This window comes from Lotus japonicus, chromosome 3, assembly GCF_012489685.1.
Source record: "Lotus japonicus ecotype B-129 chromosome 3, LjGifu_v1.2".
Classification (NCBI taxonomy): Eukaryota; Viridiplantae; Streptophyta; class Magnoliopsida; order Fabales; family Fabaceae; genus Lotus; species Lotus japonicus.
Window position 1 is genome coordinate 12870757 of NC_080043.1, and position 17883 is coordinate 12888639.

General features: G+C 35.1%; 2 protein-coding genes across 3 annotated transcripts; one reads left to right on the plus strand and one right to left on the minus strand.

Moving 5' to 3' along the window:
- The first annotated feature begins 1710 nt into the window (after positions 1 to 1710).
- On the plus strand, positions 1711 to 9360 carry LOC130743220 (cysteine-rich receptor-like protein kinase 10). Of its 2 annotated transcripts, XM_057595360.1 has the most exons (9): positions 1711 to 2150; positions 2261 to 2655; positions 7132 to 7257; positions 7352 to 7524; positions 7619 to 7829; positions 8025 to 8126; positions 8321 to 8558; positions 8656 to 8806; positions 8892 to 9360. In XM_057595360.1, the coding sequence occupies exons 1-9, from the start codon at positions 1780 to 1782 to the stop codon at positions 9198 to 9200; spliced, it is 2076 nt and encodes a 691-aa protein (XP_057451343.1). In that variant the 5' UTR covers positions 1711 to 1779; the 3' UTR covers positions 9201 to 9360. The 2 variants fall into 2 exon arrangements, with proteins under 2 accessions (XP_057451343.1, XP_057451344.1); XM_057595361.1 differs by lacking the exon at positions 8025 to 8126 and having other exon boundaries at positions 1713 to 2150.
- Positions 9361 to 10104: 744 nt separating this feature from the next.
- On the minus strand, positions 10105 to 14953 carry LOC130743221 (cysteine-rich receptor-like protein kinase 10). Its single transcript, XM_057595362.1, has 7 exons — positions 14101 to 14953; positions 12944 to 13066; positions 12677 to 12855; positions 12389 to 12599; positions 11099 to 11336; positions 10713 to 10863; positions 10105 to 10631 (listed from the first exon to the last, which is right to left on the minus strand). The coding sequence occupies exons 1-7, from the start codon at positions 14915 to 14917 to the stop codon at positions 10329 to 10331; spliced, it is 2022 nt and encodes a 673-aa protein (XP_057451345.1). The 5' UTR covers positions 14918 to 14953; the 3' UTR covers positions 10105 to 10328.
- Positions 14954 to 17883: the final 2930 nt, after the last annotated feature.

The window sequence follows — 17883 nt, forward strand, 5'->3', positions numbered from 1 at the left end:
ATGTTGATGTTGATGCGGAGCCGACAGGGAGAGAACTGATGGTGTTGTCGTTGGAGCTGTAGGAACCTTATGGTGTTTTGACCAAAGCGATGAGTGCCATCTTTTTGGGGAAGCGCTTAAGCATGGTGTATGATTGCAGCCCAAATAAATGTGAGTAGGTGTCCTTAGGGTAGTAAAGGGTGAGTTTTGGTTATAGGATGGTTCTAGGGTCTTTGAGGGCTGTTGGTTTATGCTTTGGGGCTTTTGTCTCTTCGTTGGTGCTTTTCGAGGTTGGTTGTTGCTTTATTTTTGGGGTGGTCGCCTTCGACTTTGCTGGTTTTTTTATCGCTATTGAAGAGGATTGTATATCCTTAACATTTTCCTCATCAATATAATTATTTTGCTTCAAAAAAAAGTATATGGTCTTGAAACATGTACGAGAACAAGACACAACATAGTTTTAGTGGAGCTCTAATCCTCACCCTAGAAATAAATTTTGTAAGTTCAGATAAATTAAAACTTTCAACAAAGTCATACCATACCTAACCGTGTTTTAATGAAATATTTTGATATCAACACGAGAGGCAAATTATGGATAATGAAGTGCACTTTGACTTTTTTCCCCTTTTCTGATCAATGAGATTGCTTACATAATGTTTGGTTGGAGGGAATCAGAGGGGAGAGGATGACTTTTCTTTTAAGTTATTATATTTGGTTCAATTTTTAGAATGAGGGGAAGAAGAATAGAGGGGCAAAAAACCCCTCCTACTTAATTTCGTCTCTCCTAAAAAAATGTGGGGATTTAAAGAAAAAAAAATTGATGGACAAAAATGACCCTCCTCAGGTTTAGTTTCTCAGTAAAATTAAGGGCAATAGATGTAATATAATTTTAAAATTTCTCTCCTCTCCTCCCCTCCCCTCATGAACCAAATATGAAAGAAAGTATTTCATCTCCTCTTCCTCCCCGAATAATGATTCATAGACATAGGAATAGTAGAAACACCCCAAACACCCTTTTTTCCTGCGGATTTGGCCAAATAATACACTGAACTAACCACCTAAATACACATGACTAACCATAAAGCACATAACCGTGTAAACTCAGTTGAAATTCCTAAATTCAATTTTACACGGTTCTGTGTTTTATGGTTAGTCATGTGTATTTAGGTGGTTAGTTCAGTGTATTATTTGGCCAAATCCCTAATTTAGGAATTTCAACTTTACACGGTTCTGTGCTTTATGGTTAGTCATGTGTATTTAGGTGGTTAGTTCAGTGTATTATTTGGCCAAATCCCTAATTTAGGAATTTCAACTTTACACGGTTATGTGCTTTATGGTTAGTCATGTGTATTTAGGTGGTTAGTTCAGTGTATTATTTGGCCAAATCCGCAGGAAAAAAGGGGTGTTTGGGGTGTTTCTACTATTTCTATTTCTATGTCTATGAATCATTATTCCTTCCTCCCCTCCTCTTAATCAAATGATATAAAATTTAAAATCTCTCATCTCTTTCTTTCCCTTACATCCCCCTCCACTCCAGTCCCCTCATTTGAACCTAATGCACCTAGAGTGTATTCATGAGCTTCAAGTAATTAATATTCTAATTAATGTGAGAGATGAGTAATCATACACTGGCCCGCTCCTTGAAATAATTCATTTGACAGTCAAAGTGTTGCTTTCTTAACTTATCACAATATGGCAATTAATTGACTTGATCAACACGGTGAATTTAATACCTTCAGTTTTTGGTTGAGGAGTTCCAACTAAAACACACTGCTATGACAACCATTTCATTACCAAATAATGGTGCCAACAAAACTCACCCTTATATTTCTTGGCTTCATGACCCTTTTCACCACAGCAACTACACAGTCCCCAAACTATGTAGGTGATGACTGCCACAACTCAACAGAACAAGCCCTGACCCCTGCATACAAAACCAACCTTGAAAAACTCCTCTCCTTGCTCTCATCTGATGCCACCACAAGCAAAGGGTATAACCATACCAGCATAGGAACCAATACTGCTGATGCTGTTTATGGCCTCTATGACTGCAGGGGTGATGTAACAGGATCATTCTGCCAGTTCTGTGTCTCCAATGCAGCCTCAGATGTTCTTCAGCGCTGTCCCAACAGAGCTTCTGCTGTGATGTGGTTCAACTTCTGCATCCTCAGGTCAGTGACGAACCAAGTATTATATTTGTCTCCTAAAAAAAATTCTACTTAATATGTTATATTTTCACTCCCTTACTATAATTTTTTTCTGATTTTGTTCCTGTCTCTAGGTACTCCAACCATAATTTCTTTGGGAACCTTACAACAAACCCATCATGGCAAATTTTGGGCACCAAGAACATTACTGACCCAACGGAGCCTCAGAAAGCAGAGGAGTATATGCAGAGTTTGGTTAGAGAAGCCACTGTGGAGACCAACAAGTTGTATGCAAGGGGGGAGTTCAATTTGAGCCACTCTGAGGAAAGGTATGCATTTGTGCAGTGTAGTAGGGACATTACTAAGGAGGAGTGCAGTGATTGTTTGGAGGAAATGTTAGGAAAAGTTCCTAAATGTTGTGGGACAAAGAAGGGGTGGCAGATTTTGGCTCCAAGCTGTTTGATAAAGTATGACGATTTCATGTTCTACCAGCTTACTGATCAAACTTTTTCTCCTTTGCCTAGTCCAGGTACATGTAGGATGTAGCATATTAATTGTTCAACATTTTTTCAAGTTGCTATTATGTTTTCTTGGCTCTGCACTAATTTTGTTTTTATATGTAAATGTTAGTTGTTAGTAATGTTAGTAAATTAGCCTGAATCTTTAACCCCCACACAGCCAGGGGCGGAGGCAGAAATCTCGTAAGGGGGTGACGAAGATTTGTAGAAATGTAATTTATAAGAAAATTTTAATTTTTCTCATTAAGCATGTGTAAAAAATCATATAAATCTAGCAATTTTTTATAAGCATGAGAAATGTATAATTAGTTTGAGTATAATAAATACTAACCAGCTCATAAGCATTTTGATAAGAACAAAATATCATACTTGACAAAAAAACATTAGTTGCATGTGCCCTCTCTAAAGATAGTAGAAAAAGTAGGTCATTGATTCGAATAAGCTCAAGGAGTGGTAAACCCGAATACAAGAGTAAGAATTATAAGGAAATAAAAGCTAACATCAGCACCTAGGCCAATTTAGATGAAAGAACTGATAAAATAGAACCAAGCTACTGATCAAAAGACTAGGAGACAGCAGCAAGGCAATAAACCCCTTGACCAACAAAATAAAAAATCACAACGCTTCAAAGCTACACCCAGCCGACCTTCAAACCAAAGAGATCGATTGCCACTGTCATAAGAAGGACAACCAACCCAAGCTACACAACAGACCCCACCATTAGATACCCTTAGAGTGTAGACATAAGATAGATTTGTGCACCATTCAAAAAAGGAGGAAAGGAAACCATGAGTACGGGTAGAAAGCCAACACCATGAACGAATTTGCAATGAATTGAAAGAAGATATGTAGAGAAACAGATAATTTGTTTGTGTTTGTTGTCTGTAAGCTAAGTAAAAAACAAAAAAAAATGAAATTGTGGCCACCAAGAAAGAAGGAGAAATGATAAATGAAAGAGAAATGTGTGGTGTGGAACATAAGTTGGGAGGAAAAAACAATAGAAAAGTCTTCTAGTACTCTACTTTACCTACCGGATAAAAGTGGGTGGTGCTAAAAATTATTTTTATATGAGTATTGGTTATAAAATTTGCAAATTTGGGGGTGACTGGAGTATGCCCTTCCTCCGTCCCTGCACACAGCTCTTATGTTCCCCTAGCTCTTACCATTTGAACTAACTATCAGGATAATTAATGTAATCTTTTAGAAAATAAATTAGCTCTAATGTATTTTCAACTTAATAATTCATTTGATATTTTAATGTATCTTCAACTTTCAATTAATTCTAAGTTACGTCAAAGATTAGGTGAAATTAATTGGCTGGCCGGCAGAAGCTACTACTGATATACACTTTGACTTTGTGCTTCTAGTGTCTTGTCAGATTTGTTTATTTTAAATTTATTCTATCATAAAAAAAACACTATATTTCTAAGGCTGAACCTGAGTTCATGAACAACTGCAGATAGCAGTGTTATAAAACTCGGCTCGAACCGGCCGGTTCGACCGGTTGAACCGGGAACCGGACCCTAGACCGGTTCGAGCCGAGCATTGGATCGGCCATGCAAGCCGCCCGGTGTGAACCGGTCAACTCGGCCGGTTTTTATGATTAAACCGGAGACTCGGCCGGTCTCGGTTGAACCGGCCTTTTTTTTTAACAGAGCACCTTTTTTTTTCTTAGAACGGGCCTGTATTTTTTTTACCTTTTTTGTTCTTAGAACGGGCCTTTTTTTTCCCTGTATTAACGGGCCTTTTTTTTCCCCTGTATTTTTTTTTGAACAGAGCCCTTTTTTTTCTTAGCATTTATTAGTTGCGAAAAAAATTTGAAAAAGAGTCTAGCTTGGATTCAAACCCATTCCCTCAAGATTCAATGCTGTGAACCTTACCACTAGGCTAGACAAGTGTTTTGATATAATGGTTACAATTAATTATATTTATATAAACAAAAATAATACTATACAAATCTTTAACAAGTAAACATCAGTTTTTTTTTTTTGAACGAAATTAGTGTTACACAAAATAACTAAAACACAACCCAACCATTATAATAATTACTTATATATATATATTTAAGTAATTTAACAATAACTATTTCTTAACGTTATTTAACAATTGTTTCAAAAACGTTATTTAACAATAAGTTAAAATAATTATTTGTGTGTTTTTATTATGAAGTTATTAATTAATGTTAGTTAGTATTATTAATTCTTTTAATTTTTTAATATAGAATGAGTCAAGTTGTTCTATATAATTTCTTTGCAAAGTCTTCTTGTCGTTTCTTTGAGGACAAATTAAAGAATATGAATAACAAGCTTTGGTGTTGTAAAAAATTGAAAAATTGATAATCCTTTTAGCTAGCATGAATCAGAAACTGGATTATATACAAGTTGTTTCATGTGTATATATCATTTGTTAGCTTATGATGTACAAGATCTTAGTTGTTGATTCTGTTTTAAACTTGTTTATACGCTTTTTGTTGTGATTAAAGCGTAAAATCGATGTTGTTTGATGATGTTTAAAACTTATTTTAGTTATTTGTGAGTTGTGACATTTTGTTGTGGTAAAAAATTCCTTATTGCTTTTGTGTGTATGGTATTTTGTGACATTTTATTATGGTATTATGAATTTTTTTTAATTTTTTTAGTATCGACCGAGTTAAACGGTTCAACCAGTGACCCAGTGGTTGAACCATTGACTCATTGACCCAGTACCTCGACCGAGTCGATCACCGGTCCGAGTCTGATAACACTGGCAGATAGTCATGATCCCACTTGCTTTGTTTGATGGAAAATCATTCATGTCAATTCCTAGGATCTGACTATCTGAACTAAAGGTTAAGGATAAAAATATGAAGATATTCAATAAGTAGAATTTTATGACTACAATTTTGTTTTTTTTCCAACGATGGAGACCTTTTATTCATGAAAAGAAACATAGTTTATACAAACCCACTAGTCTTCCTCCTTGCGACTTTTCTTTGCAAGGTAATCAGCCACAAAATGACATTCTCTAAGAATATGAATTATATTGACTACTCCTAGTATTTCCTTCCTACCATCCTATACAAAACATTGAGTAATGCTATTTACCTCAGGGTAGTTAATGGCGGATAGCGTAGCGCAGCAGCAAGCCCAAATAATGCTATTGCGGCGCTATAGTGGCAAATAGCGGACAATAACGACAAGTGGATAGCCTAGACTATCCCCTGCACGGTTACTTACATGAGATGTAATCACAGGCTTATTGTTGAGATAGCCTAGACTATCCCCTGCACGGTTACTTACATGAGATGAAACCAACTAGTGTTACACTGGTCCTTGCTAATCCTAAGTGGTATGCAACAATGAAAGATGAATTACACTAATGAAAAACTAACATCTGGTCTCTAGTGCCGTTACCCCCTAATTTCCATGCAATTGGCTACAAATGGGTTTTTTTGCATCCCAAGTTTGGAAACTTTACAAAGCTCTTTGTGGCCTTAAACAGACCCTAGGAACTTAGTTTTCTAAGCCTTGGTTTCGAGGAAAGCAAATATGGTTCCTTTTTTTTCAAGCTACATGAGTTCTAACAATGCTATTTGTCATAGTTTATGTCAATGATATCATTATTACTAATAGTTTACGACTAAACCCAAAACCCCTACAATTCATTATGGCAACATAGTACAATCTCCCTTTCCCATGATCTATTCCTACACTATAGGACTAAATATATGGACTTGGATTCATTCTTCGTTAAGGTTCTCAACAAGTCACTTATATAGTTATATTCACTCATATACCAACAGAACATTAGTATGTTAATATTTTGACTAAGCCTCTCACACCAATTCGTTTCACTTATTTAAGGAGAAAACTCAAGGTGTTTGACTAGAGTATGTCAGTATATAGTAGTATCTAAGTTGTATTATGCTTCCCTAGTGAAAGTCTTTTATGTTTGGTATAGTTTTATTCACAGATACTAACAAAAATCGTTAGTAACTGACTAAGATCATATAATAATCATTTTTTGTAATCGTCTGAGATAGAGAGAGTGTCCTCTTTGAGAAAAAGATAGATTCCTTTGTAGAGAGGGAAAATGGATAGGTTTGCATCGTCAAAAACCATTGTACTGTAATCCCATTTCAATAATGGAGATCTTTTATCAGGACTAGGTCTCATGGTTTTTTCTTCTCACATTGAAGAGGATTTGCACATTAAAATCTACCATGTTACTCTTCTATCTTGTCTCTATTAAACATAATTATTCAATGCCCATTTTTATCACATAGGGGAGGGTAGTTGATCGTGCATTTCCCTAAATTTAGTTGGTGGGATTCGCATAAAATTCAGCTAATAATAGTGTATTGATAACAGTATGATGAGAAAAAGCATGACTACAAAATGTATTGATACCATTTCTCATCCTTTGATATATGTGTTTGTAAAATGAATTTGGCATAAAAGTGAAAAGCACTATTGGTATGTTCAACTTTTCTATTGTTGCACTTGCAGCCACACAAGGAGATACAAGTAAGTCAAGAACCTCGATCATCATAATCATAGTCAGTGTGTTTATGGCACTAGCTCTACTAAGTTGTTGTATCTACTACTCGTGGAGACGGTATCTTTCAAGCAAAGGTAAACTTACACACATGTTTAGAGTTGTCTTAGCTCATTACACACACACCCCAGGCAATAAAGCAAAATACTAACTCTCAAGTTTCCTTATTAGATGTACTGCAATCAGCAGAGACCATTCCTATTTCATTTCATGGACATAATCAAAGAGAGGAGTCACTGATTTCAGACCTTCCTATAATTCCTCTAATTTGGATTCGGCAAAGCACTAACAACTTTTCAGAGTCTTGTAAACTAGGAGAAGGTGGATTTGGCCCTGTTTATAAGGTATCATTGAATTATATGTAAATCAAAGATTGTATATTTTTTCTATTAGGCTCCAAATATTAGTTGCAATATGTAATTTTTCCTTTTATTTCAGGGTAATTTACAAGATGGAATAGAAGTTGCTGTCAAAAGGCTGTCTCAAACATCTGGTCAAGGTTTAGTGGAGTTCAAAAATGAAGTAATCTTTATAGCGAAATTGCAACACAGGAACCTTGTTAAACTCTTGGGTTGTTGCATTGAGGAAAATGAAAAGTTGCTTGTATATGAGTACATGCCAAATTCTAGCCTCGACTCTCACTTGTTCAGTAAGTTTTAACTAAACTTGATGGCTTTATTATTTTGCATTTTCTTCTCATGTTCCAACATATTGTTTACACAAGTCTAGAGATTAACAACAAGGATCAAGATGGTATTGCTATGTGGTGGGAAGAGTTTAGAGGGAGAACTTCATTGAGAAAATTGAATTTTCTATATATAACTATTTTTCCTATGTCTTTCAGAGCTGAACCATTTATATGATGTAGTAGAAACAAAGACAGGTTATTTGACAGCCTTCGAAGTATTGATACTCCCACATTTTGCATTTTTGAAGAAAAAATGGAGTAAGACATTGAATAAGAATTCTTCAAGGAAACTTAATTAGGGAAAAAAAGAAGGAAAGAGAGAGTGATACTTTTCTCTGACACTGTTTTCCTCAAAAACACAAATTACAGGCACAAGTTTGTTACTTGTCCTTTATTCTTTACTCCATATTTTCCAATGTCAAAAACTTTTCTGTCACTTGCTTAATTGTCAGATGATGAAAAACGAAAGCAACTAGATTGGAAGTTACGGCTGAGCATTATCAATGGAATTGCAAAAGGACTTCTGTACCTTCATGAAGACTCTAGACTAAGAGTAATCCATAGAGATTTGAAAGCTAGCAATGTTCTCCTGGATCAAGAGATGAATCCCAAAATTTCAGATTTTGGATTGGCAAGGGCCTTTGAAAATGGACAGACTCGGGAAAATACAATAAGAATTATGGGAACTTAGTATGTGTTGTGGAAAACTTCTTATTTTCATGACACATTAATACCTAATTTATTACAATTTTTTATTGATGAATTAATAGTGCTCTATTTTAAACAGTGGATACATGTCTCCAGAGTATGCTATGGAAGGGTTGTATTCAGTGAAATCTGATGTTTTCAGCTTTGGAGTTCTTTTACTAGAAATCATTTGTGGGAAAAGAAACAGTGGATTCTATCTTGCAGAACATGGCCAGAGTCTACTCATATATGTAAGTTTCCTTGCTCTCATATCATTAAGAAATTGAGATGCATGTGTTTGAAGTAGAGTTACTAAATATTCATATTTGGATGCAGAGTTGGAGACTTTTGTGTGAAGGAAAAAGCTTAGAACTGTTAGATCCAATGCTAGAGAAGACATACATAGCTAATGAAGTTAAGAAAATCATACACATTGGTTTGTTGTGTGTACAAGAGGATGCAGGAGATAGACCAACCATGTCCATGGTTGTTGTCATGCTGGCAAGTGACACAATGTCACTTCCCAACCCTAATCATCCTGCATTTTCAGTTGGTAGAAAGATCAGGGAAGAAGAATCAACATCAAAAGCTTCTGAGGATCCTTCTGTTAATGAAGTAACTATGTCAAATATTTGTCCTAGGTAGTGGAGTTAATTAACATGGTAAAACATTTTACTACGAAAATACCTGGATTGTACAACTATGTATCATAACAAACCGGACAGCCTCCTCTACATGAGAGAAGCATTTTCTTGTTTCAGGTTACAATCCTAAAATTGTAGATGTAGTTTCTGTTTGTTTTTAATTGCATAATCCAGTACTAACATTGTATCATTACGAAATAATCACCCTGCTTGCATATATATTATCAGCAACACCACGAATGGCCTCTTTAAAATAAACCAACATAACAAAATAAAGGAAAAAGGACTGAAACTAACACTAGCTGTTTTAACTGTAACAGTTTCTAAGCGAAGCAGACTAAATTCCTATCCATTAAATCAACCAAGGAATGTCCTATCTATATCACATTAGTTACTTACAAATGATTAGTTCATTTCACTAAAGAGGATGCATTGGTGCAAGAGGATGCTTTTGGTGGATTGCACCCTTGTTTCGGTATATGGCTGAAAATGCCGGAAAAGTGTGTGTTGTTGAGGGAAAAAAACTAAGTGTCCAAAGGCCCGAGTTGTACCCTATACAAACTCACAATACCAAGAGTGTATATACAGCCAAAGAAACATTGAAAACATCGTCTAAACCACCATTAGCTAACATCCATCTCTACCACCTTTGTTGCCACCACCACCACCAACCGGTAATATCCACCACGACCATCATTGTTACACATATCGTATACAACAACCACCCAATACCCTCCTCTCGCACCACCACTGGCACGCTCTACCATGGTCTCCAACCTCCATCACTACACATGATATACTATACCAAGTTGAAATAATGCTGATAATGCTGGTAGAATATATCTTACAAGGGTGCTGACTATCGCGAATTTACAAAGTTAACAACAACTTTTTAAAACTGAAAAAAAAAAAAAATGAAAACTAGTTTTAGAATTTAAAAATTTCGAAACATACAAAAAAATTCCACCCCAACGGGGCTTTTAGCCTATAAGCATATACTCTCCAAGACAACCGTTTACAAGAAAACTCTTGTTCCTAAACATTACTTTCTGTGTTTCGAGTAACTGAAATACACACATTTCCTACACCCTACAAAATGTAAGAAGAAAAGAATGTTCAATTGTGTTGATCACCTAGGAATCACATCGGTGACCGTTACATCATTGACAGAGTAAGCAGTATTTGATGAAGACCCTCGTTCTAAGACAGCCCTTCCAACAGAAAATGCAGGGCGTGTGGGGCAGGGGAGAGTCACTGTGTCACTTACAAGCATGTGAACGACACTTGACATTGTAGGTCTATCTGCTGCATCTTCTTGCACACACAACAGTGCAATGTGTATGCACTTCAGAATTTCACTAGGTACACATGATTTTTCAATCAATGGGTCCATCATTTCCAAACATTTGCTTTCACACCAAAGGTTCCATGCCTGTAATAGTAAATATGTTTGGTTTTAGTTAAAAAGCAATTTTTAATCAAAATGAATGCTAGCTTAAGTTAGGAAGCTTACATATATTAGAAGGCTTTGGGCATTCTCTGAAAGGTAGAACTTGCTGTTCTTTTTTCCACTTATGATCTCTAGCAAAAGAACACCAAAGCTGAAAACATCTGATTTCACTGAAAACAAGCCTTCCATAGCATATTCTGGAGCCATGTATCCACTGCTCAAAAGAAGGTTGAATATCAATTCATTAAATGTGGTTCTATGTGGTAAATCATACTCAATGCATGTTTGGAAGTCTTTCTATAATTGATTTTAAAGTTAAAATCAATTATCTAGAGAAGCTAATGCGAGTAGCTTCTGAGTGTCAGAGTTGATTATGAGCAAAGAGAAGTTGATTCACGCATGCTATCATTATTTTTGAATTGAAATAAAGCAAAGTTATTAATACATACTAAGTTCCCACAATTCTGATTGTATTTGCTTGCCCCTGGTCTCCTCCAAATGTTCTTGCTAGTCCAAAGTCCGAGATTTTTGGATTCATTTCATGATCTAATAGAATATTGCTAGCTTTTAGGTCTCTGTGAATAACCCTGAGTCTAGAGTCCTCATGAAGATATAGGAGCCCTTTAGCAATCCCATTAATAATGTTTGTTCGATGTTTCCAATCCAGTTCTGCACCCTTCACCATATCTGATGGAAAAATATAAATCAGTGTAATTCTGCGAAAGTAGACTGAAAACAAAGTAGTAACCATAAATATATTTTTGCTTATGATCAGACACCAACTTTGAAAATTTAACCTCGATTTTATTCTTATAATTCAGCCTAGGCCTAACTGTAGGCCAAAAAGTTAGTTCAGGGGTGATCATTGCTTTAGCCCATATAAGAACTTATTTAGCCATATCTTATATCTCTAGCCAAAGTGAGACTTTTCAATGCACACTCCTCTCGCTCAGGGATAAATATCAGTTTTCAGGACTGGACATCTAAAAGTGTTTCATTTAAGGGTGTTTCAATAAACATATCTAGGATAGACTCTAATACCATTTTAGATTTAGGACTAAGTCTAACTCTACCCTAAAAGAAGTTAGCTTAGTGGTGAGAAACTGAGAATTGTTCTACTCTATGCAAAGACTCACTTAGTCATACTCTTATCACTAGTTCATGCGAGACTTCTCAACACTTATCATCCTTGAAGATGTCTTGGTCTCTTACGGGTGTGTACTGAGTTCAAATTACAGATTTTTCTGTATGAAAAGGTAGTGATGAAAGAGGTCTTGCCTTTAATATCTAACCATGTCTCAGAATACTAGTTTCCTTTCTATTGGGTAGGATACTATAGCAATCAAGAAAAGAGATTTCCTTGCACCAAAGTCCCATGACAAATGATCTACTATATCATCCTAAGGAAGCCTTTTTCTTCTCCATGTGGTTGTTAACGAATTTAATATTGTTGATCCACAGGCAAATGGGATATGCTCTGTACCAAATATAACTCAAGTTCTAGAAAGCTATATACTTTGTGTGCATGGATTAGGAACCTTTTATGTCAGATGACAATGTTAGTTGAAACCTTGTGTCTATCTCTCTTCGTAAATGAGGAAGGTTCACATGAGAGGATCGCGGTCTCCATGTGTCTGTGCATGTTTATGTATTAATATATTCAATCAAATGGTTTACTGGTTCTACAACTACAATAAAGAGAAAAGTGAAAGGCTATATTGTCATGGTTTGAGTCATACCAAATAGGTGAAAATCAAGGCTTGAATTTGGCATGTATTCATAGATAAGCAGCTTTTCATTTTGGTCAATGCAGCAAGTCAACAGTCTCACAAGGTTCCGGTGCTGCAATTTCGCAATCAACATCACTTCATTCTTGAATTCCTCTATACCTTGAACAGAAGTTTTTGAGAGCCTTTTAATAGCAACTAGCCTTCCATCTGGCAAAACAGCCTACAACATTTTTCACATTTGAGCAACAATTTGCAAGAGGAGAGCTCAAACAAACAAATGCAATGCTAAATTGTTACCTTGTAGACAGGGCCAAATCCACCTTTCCCCAATTTATATGCATCAGAAAAATTATCAGTACTTTTTAGAATAGTACTCAGAGGTATCATAGGTAGGTCAGAATTCACACTATCTCCATTGTCATCTTGATCTCTGGAAAACATTGGATATAGGCCATTTTCTTGCATAGCTTGTTTATCTGACAATGGAAATCATCAAACATAAACAAAAGTTAATTGATAGCCTCAGCTTAAATAACTGTTAGGAGTTAGAAGCTTAGAGCTTACCCTTTTTCCGTTTGAAGCACCAGAAGTAGTAGTAAGTGCTGAAAGCCAATAGAGCTACTCCAAGAGTTCCAATTACAACAATGATAATTATAATCCACCACTTTGTGTTACCCTCTTCTTTGGCTGCATTGACAAGACAGAATAACGAGCTGCATTTGTGAAAAATGTTGAGTAAAGTGGAAACATAGCTTATTTAGGCCTTGCAAAAATGACTTTCTGAGGAGTTTGCCTTTCTTTTCTACTTAGCTTAAAATAGGAGATGCAAACAAATACATAACTAAAGTTAACATGCATCCCAAAGGGTTTTAGCTCAAGAGGCACAACGCACAACCACACAAGTCCTTGGAGAACTACTTGATTCCCTCCCTTGGACCTCTTTACAACAAAAAAATTAAAATAAAATTAATTGGTGCTTCTAAACACTTTCTGAGAGGACCGGTATGATGGACGACTGAGCATCTCCCTCCACAGGTCGGCCATAGGTAGGGAGACGTGGGACAACATCGCGACAATAATGTAGAGGATTGCCTAAAAAATCAGGAAGGTGTTTTATAGTCAATAAATGTATAGGAGATACATTATAAAAGATCGGGTAGTCATTTATGAGGCTACATGTATAAGAGGAAAGGAAAACAATCAAAGAAATGATGCTCATCTCTGTAGCGAAGGCTGAGCTAGATTATTCAATTAGACCTAGCTCGATTTCTTGGTTCATTGCGTGAACAATTTTTAACCGGAATGCACTACATGTATAGGCATGGTTTTAAATTGCAGTTTTGCGGAAAATTATGGATAGATGCGACGGATGCGGTTGCACGCAATTGTGATGACTAGAAATTTTCTAATGCAAATTGTGGCTGCAATCGCGGTTGTGGACCGCAAATTAAAACCATAATATTAGTATGCAATACGTATAGGAATGCAATTTGTTACCTATTACATTATCATCACTTGATTTTTTAATGGCATTCAGGTTTGATATGCTTTAAGTAGGGTTGTTGAGGGAATCTATAGTATATATGATGTATTGAAGTAAAATTCCTTAAACATCAATTCAAATTTCAAGCATGTCAATTTTCACTCTTTCAATCTTATAGATCTTAGTAAATAGAATGAGGTAATTAAATTCAAAGATTGAGGAAGTAAATTATCCATACCTTGCTGAGGTGCAGTATCATTCAAAAAGAATGGCTGAGTCTCATACATGACGATACAACTAGGAGAAAACACACGCCACACCTTCTTCTTCTCACAACAATTCTCAACATCCTCAAGCATATAACTCAAACATGTCCTGCACTCCTCACTAGTAATATCCCTACTGCACTGCACCCAACCATACCTTCTCTGAGTCCCATTTATATTAAACATGTGTGTCCCAAACATCAACGGCGCCTCCGATCCCATTTGAATCAAACCATTCATCAAAATCCTCGCATCACCATCAAACTCTCCAGCACTAGTATCATTCTGCTTGGCGTCAAACATCGGAACCCGCGGCCTTATCTCGAGTTTGCCAAAGAAGTTCTGGTTTGAGTACCTCACGAGGCAATAGGGGTACCAAAGAATAGCTGAAGTGTTATTGGGGCAGTGATGCCTCAACAATCTGCTGGAGTTTTGCACACATGAGTGACAAAGGGTGGCGTTCGCGTCACCGCGACAAAGATAAAGTCCATAAACCATGTTGGTTTGATCATTGCCTAGAGTTCTGTTTCCAAAACCATTGCTTGTAGCAGAATCAGAGGAGAGTGAAGATAACAAGTTGTTGAGGTTTGTTTGGTATGTAGTGGATGGAGGAGATGAAGATTGATCCAAACATGCGTATCTGTAATCAAGTGGAACATCTGTTGTTGTGTTGTTCTGGCTAGTAGAAAAGCAGAAGAGGGATGAAAAATTGATGGTGAAGAATATCCATAGATAGAGGCAGAGCATTTTTCTGCTGCTGCTACCATCACTATGTGTTATGATCAACATTGTTTATGAGAGGTTGGTGCTTTGGATTGGAAGCTTTGATTTCAGGAATATTATTATATAAAGTATAAACATTTGTCACATTTGTCAAATGTTTGACGTGGTTGTATAAGGATCAATATCTTTTTTTTATGAAGATAAGAACAAATAAGTGAAGTAACTATTTGGTTGCGTAAATTATTTAGTGGCCATTTATGTTAGCATGTTTCCTAAGAAGGTGGTCAAGTCTTTGGAGCTTTGGAAAAAACATGCTGGTTTAGTTTCCCGTACAATGCATGCGTTTTTAAATTTTTTAAATATGAAAATACAATTTTTAAATTTATTTAATATAAACAGAGAATTAATTTAATAATGATTTATAAATATCTCAATTTATTTAATCATATCATATCATACTATTATAATCCAAAGTCAAACCCAAAAAGTTACAAGTTCTATAGATGACATTCTCTCGGTCTTTGTTTGGTTTAACTCTACTCATTTCTCTTACTAAAAACTACTTCCTCCGGTCCTATTTATAAGCAACAAAAAAAAAATTCACATAGTTTAAGAAATGTAGTTAAACTAGATAAAATGCATTAAATTTGTCTTGAATCAAAATAAACTTCCAAAATTACCCTTTGTTATTAGTGTTGGAAAGTGAGAAAGAGAGAGAATAATTAATGAGACACATTTTACAAGTTAGAATTAATAAGGGCATCATTGGAAAAAAATAATTAATATAGCTCAAACTTTCATTTGGTTCTTATAAAAAGGACCAAGATTTTTCTTCTCTTTCATGCTTATAAATAGGACCGGAGGGAGTAGTAGTTTGATGACCATGAATAATTTTTTTTTTGACATTGACTATATGATGATAATAAATAATTCAAAATGTTATTTTCAGTCATAATTATTTTGATATTTTATAATGATGATAACAAATTGATACAATTTTAAAACTTAAGAAGCATTTATCTCAATCTCTATTATTATAGAAACTTAATATGTTTGGTCACACCGGTCATTACAATAATCAAGTTTCCTAACATCACTCGGTCTCACTTTTAAATTAAGATAATTTCAAATTTTATTTGATTAACCAATATTGTCAATTAATGAGTCAACTGCACATGATAATTGTTTGTGAATGATAGTAAAAAAATGTTTGTGAACGATCTAAATAAGTCAGATATTCAAAACTAGAATAGTCTGAGATATTGTGAGACTTTTTTTTTAAATGATATTGTGAGACATAACCAAAAGTAAATGTCATTAGAGTTGTAACAAAAGAAGATTATTGGGGAAAAATGTGCATCGATATTTTTAAATGTGATATTTCAGACTCATAAAAGAGAAATAAAATACCATTAAGATATTCTAATTTATGGTAAAAAAAGAGAGTATTATAATTTAATATGTAGAGGGTGGATTATTCAGGTTGAAATAGGTGGGGGGGAATTTCTGACATTGAAAAATCAATAATGTCAGGTTGAATTTTGTAAAGGAGAAGGACAAGCAATAAGGTTCCAAAATGCTGAAATGTCAAAATATTTTATAATTTTGGTCAACTTTTGAGCATATGAGAAAAGTAAACCATTTTTGGAGCCTCCATTTGTGCTTTAACAAACATCAATTATTGAGTTTACTTTAATCAAGTGTTTGCATATTTTAATTAAAAAAACAAAAGAAGAGTTATAGGATATGTAGAATAATTTATGCATATTTTTCAATGATGTTATTTTCCATGGTGGTTCTTTTAGTGCAGAATTAATTCTTGAGCAGGTTAAACTGAAATCTTGTGAATGGCTAAAAGCTAAGAATAGGCATTTTAATCATGCTGTATCTGAGTGGTTCAATGAACCAGTGTTATGTTTATCTGATATGTAATGGGGTTTTTGTTTTTGCTGTGGTGGGTGGGTCTCAAAGTGTTTAATTTCTCTCTCTTTATGTATTTCTTGTATTGAGTTAGGATCCTCCTATTAATATACCATTGCTTATAAAAAAATGCATATTTTTAAATTTCATTTACTTTGTTTTTGAATTGATGATAATAATTTAAAGACTCTTACCTCTAGCAAAGACATCCTTTCACCCCCAAGGTCAAACACAACCTTTTGCATGTCGCTCCATCATCACTAACTTTTCTAGAATCATGTCGAATCAATTTTCACTGTCTAAAGTCTAAACAGACACACCTAGTTTCCACCTTGCCAAATAGAAATTCTGCAATGAGATGTGATCCTTCTCATTCCAAGAACCTCAGACAACACACCCCTTTGAAAAGACATGCTTGTGGTCAAATCAAACGAATAATATTGATCTCGGACTATTGTCTTCGGAGTTATCACACTCTCGCCATATCACGAGTATTCAAGATAAGATAAGGCAAGTCATGTCATCTTAATCACCTATGACCAAATAAACCACCTCAAAGCTTGACATCCCAAGTATTCTTATGCTTGAGTTACTCCACCTAGAGGCAACTGAATAATATTATAGCCCCAAAAAATTGCATGATATATCTATAATAAGGATTCACCAATCAAGGTAATCTGTATCATATATCTTGCATGATTCACTCCAGATTTTATAACAACCCTACATATATAAACGTAAAAAGGAGACATTTCTCAAGTACACACAATTTCTACTCTAATTCTAATACTCTATCAGTCTTACTAACTTGAGTTTCTGAATATCTTACATGTACTCATTTTCGGTACTTATTATCACTGTTTAGATACTAAAAGAAGATCACCCTTCACAAAGAAGCATTCCGGTTCGCATGATACAAGCCTTTATCAAAGTCACTTGTTAAGGTTCAAAAATTCTACAACTTAATAGAAATGGTGTTTAACAAGAAATATTTTGTTGGAATAGATTAAAGTGAAATCACTACTAAAAATAAATTTATTAAAAATGAATACAAGATGAGAGGTGAAATGAATAGGTGATCTTGTAAATAATACTCAACACCGCGTTGCACC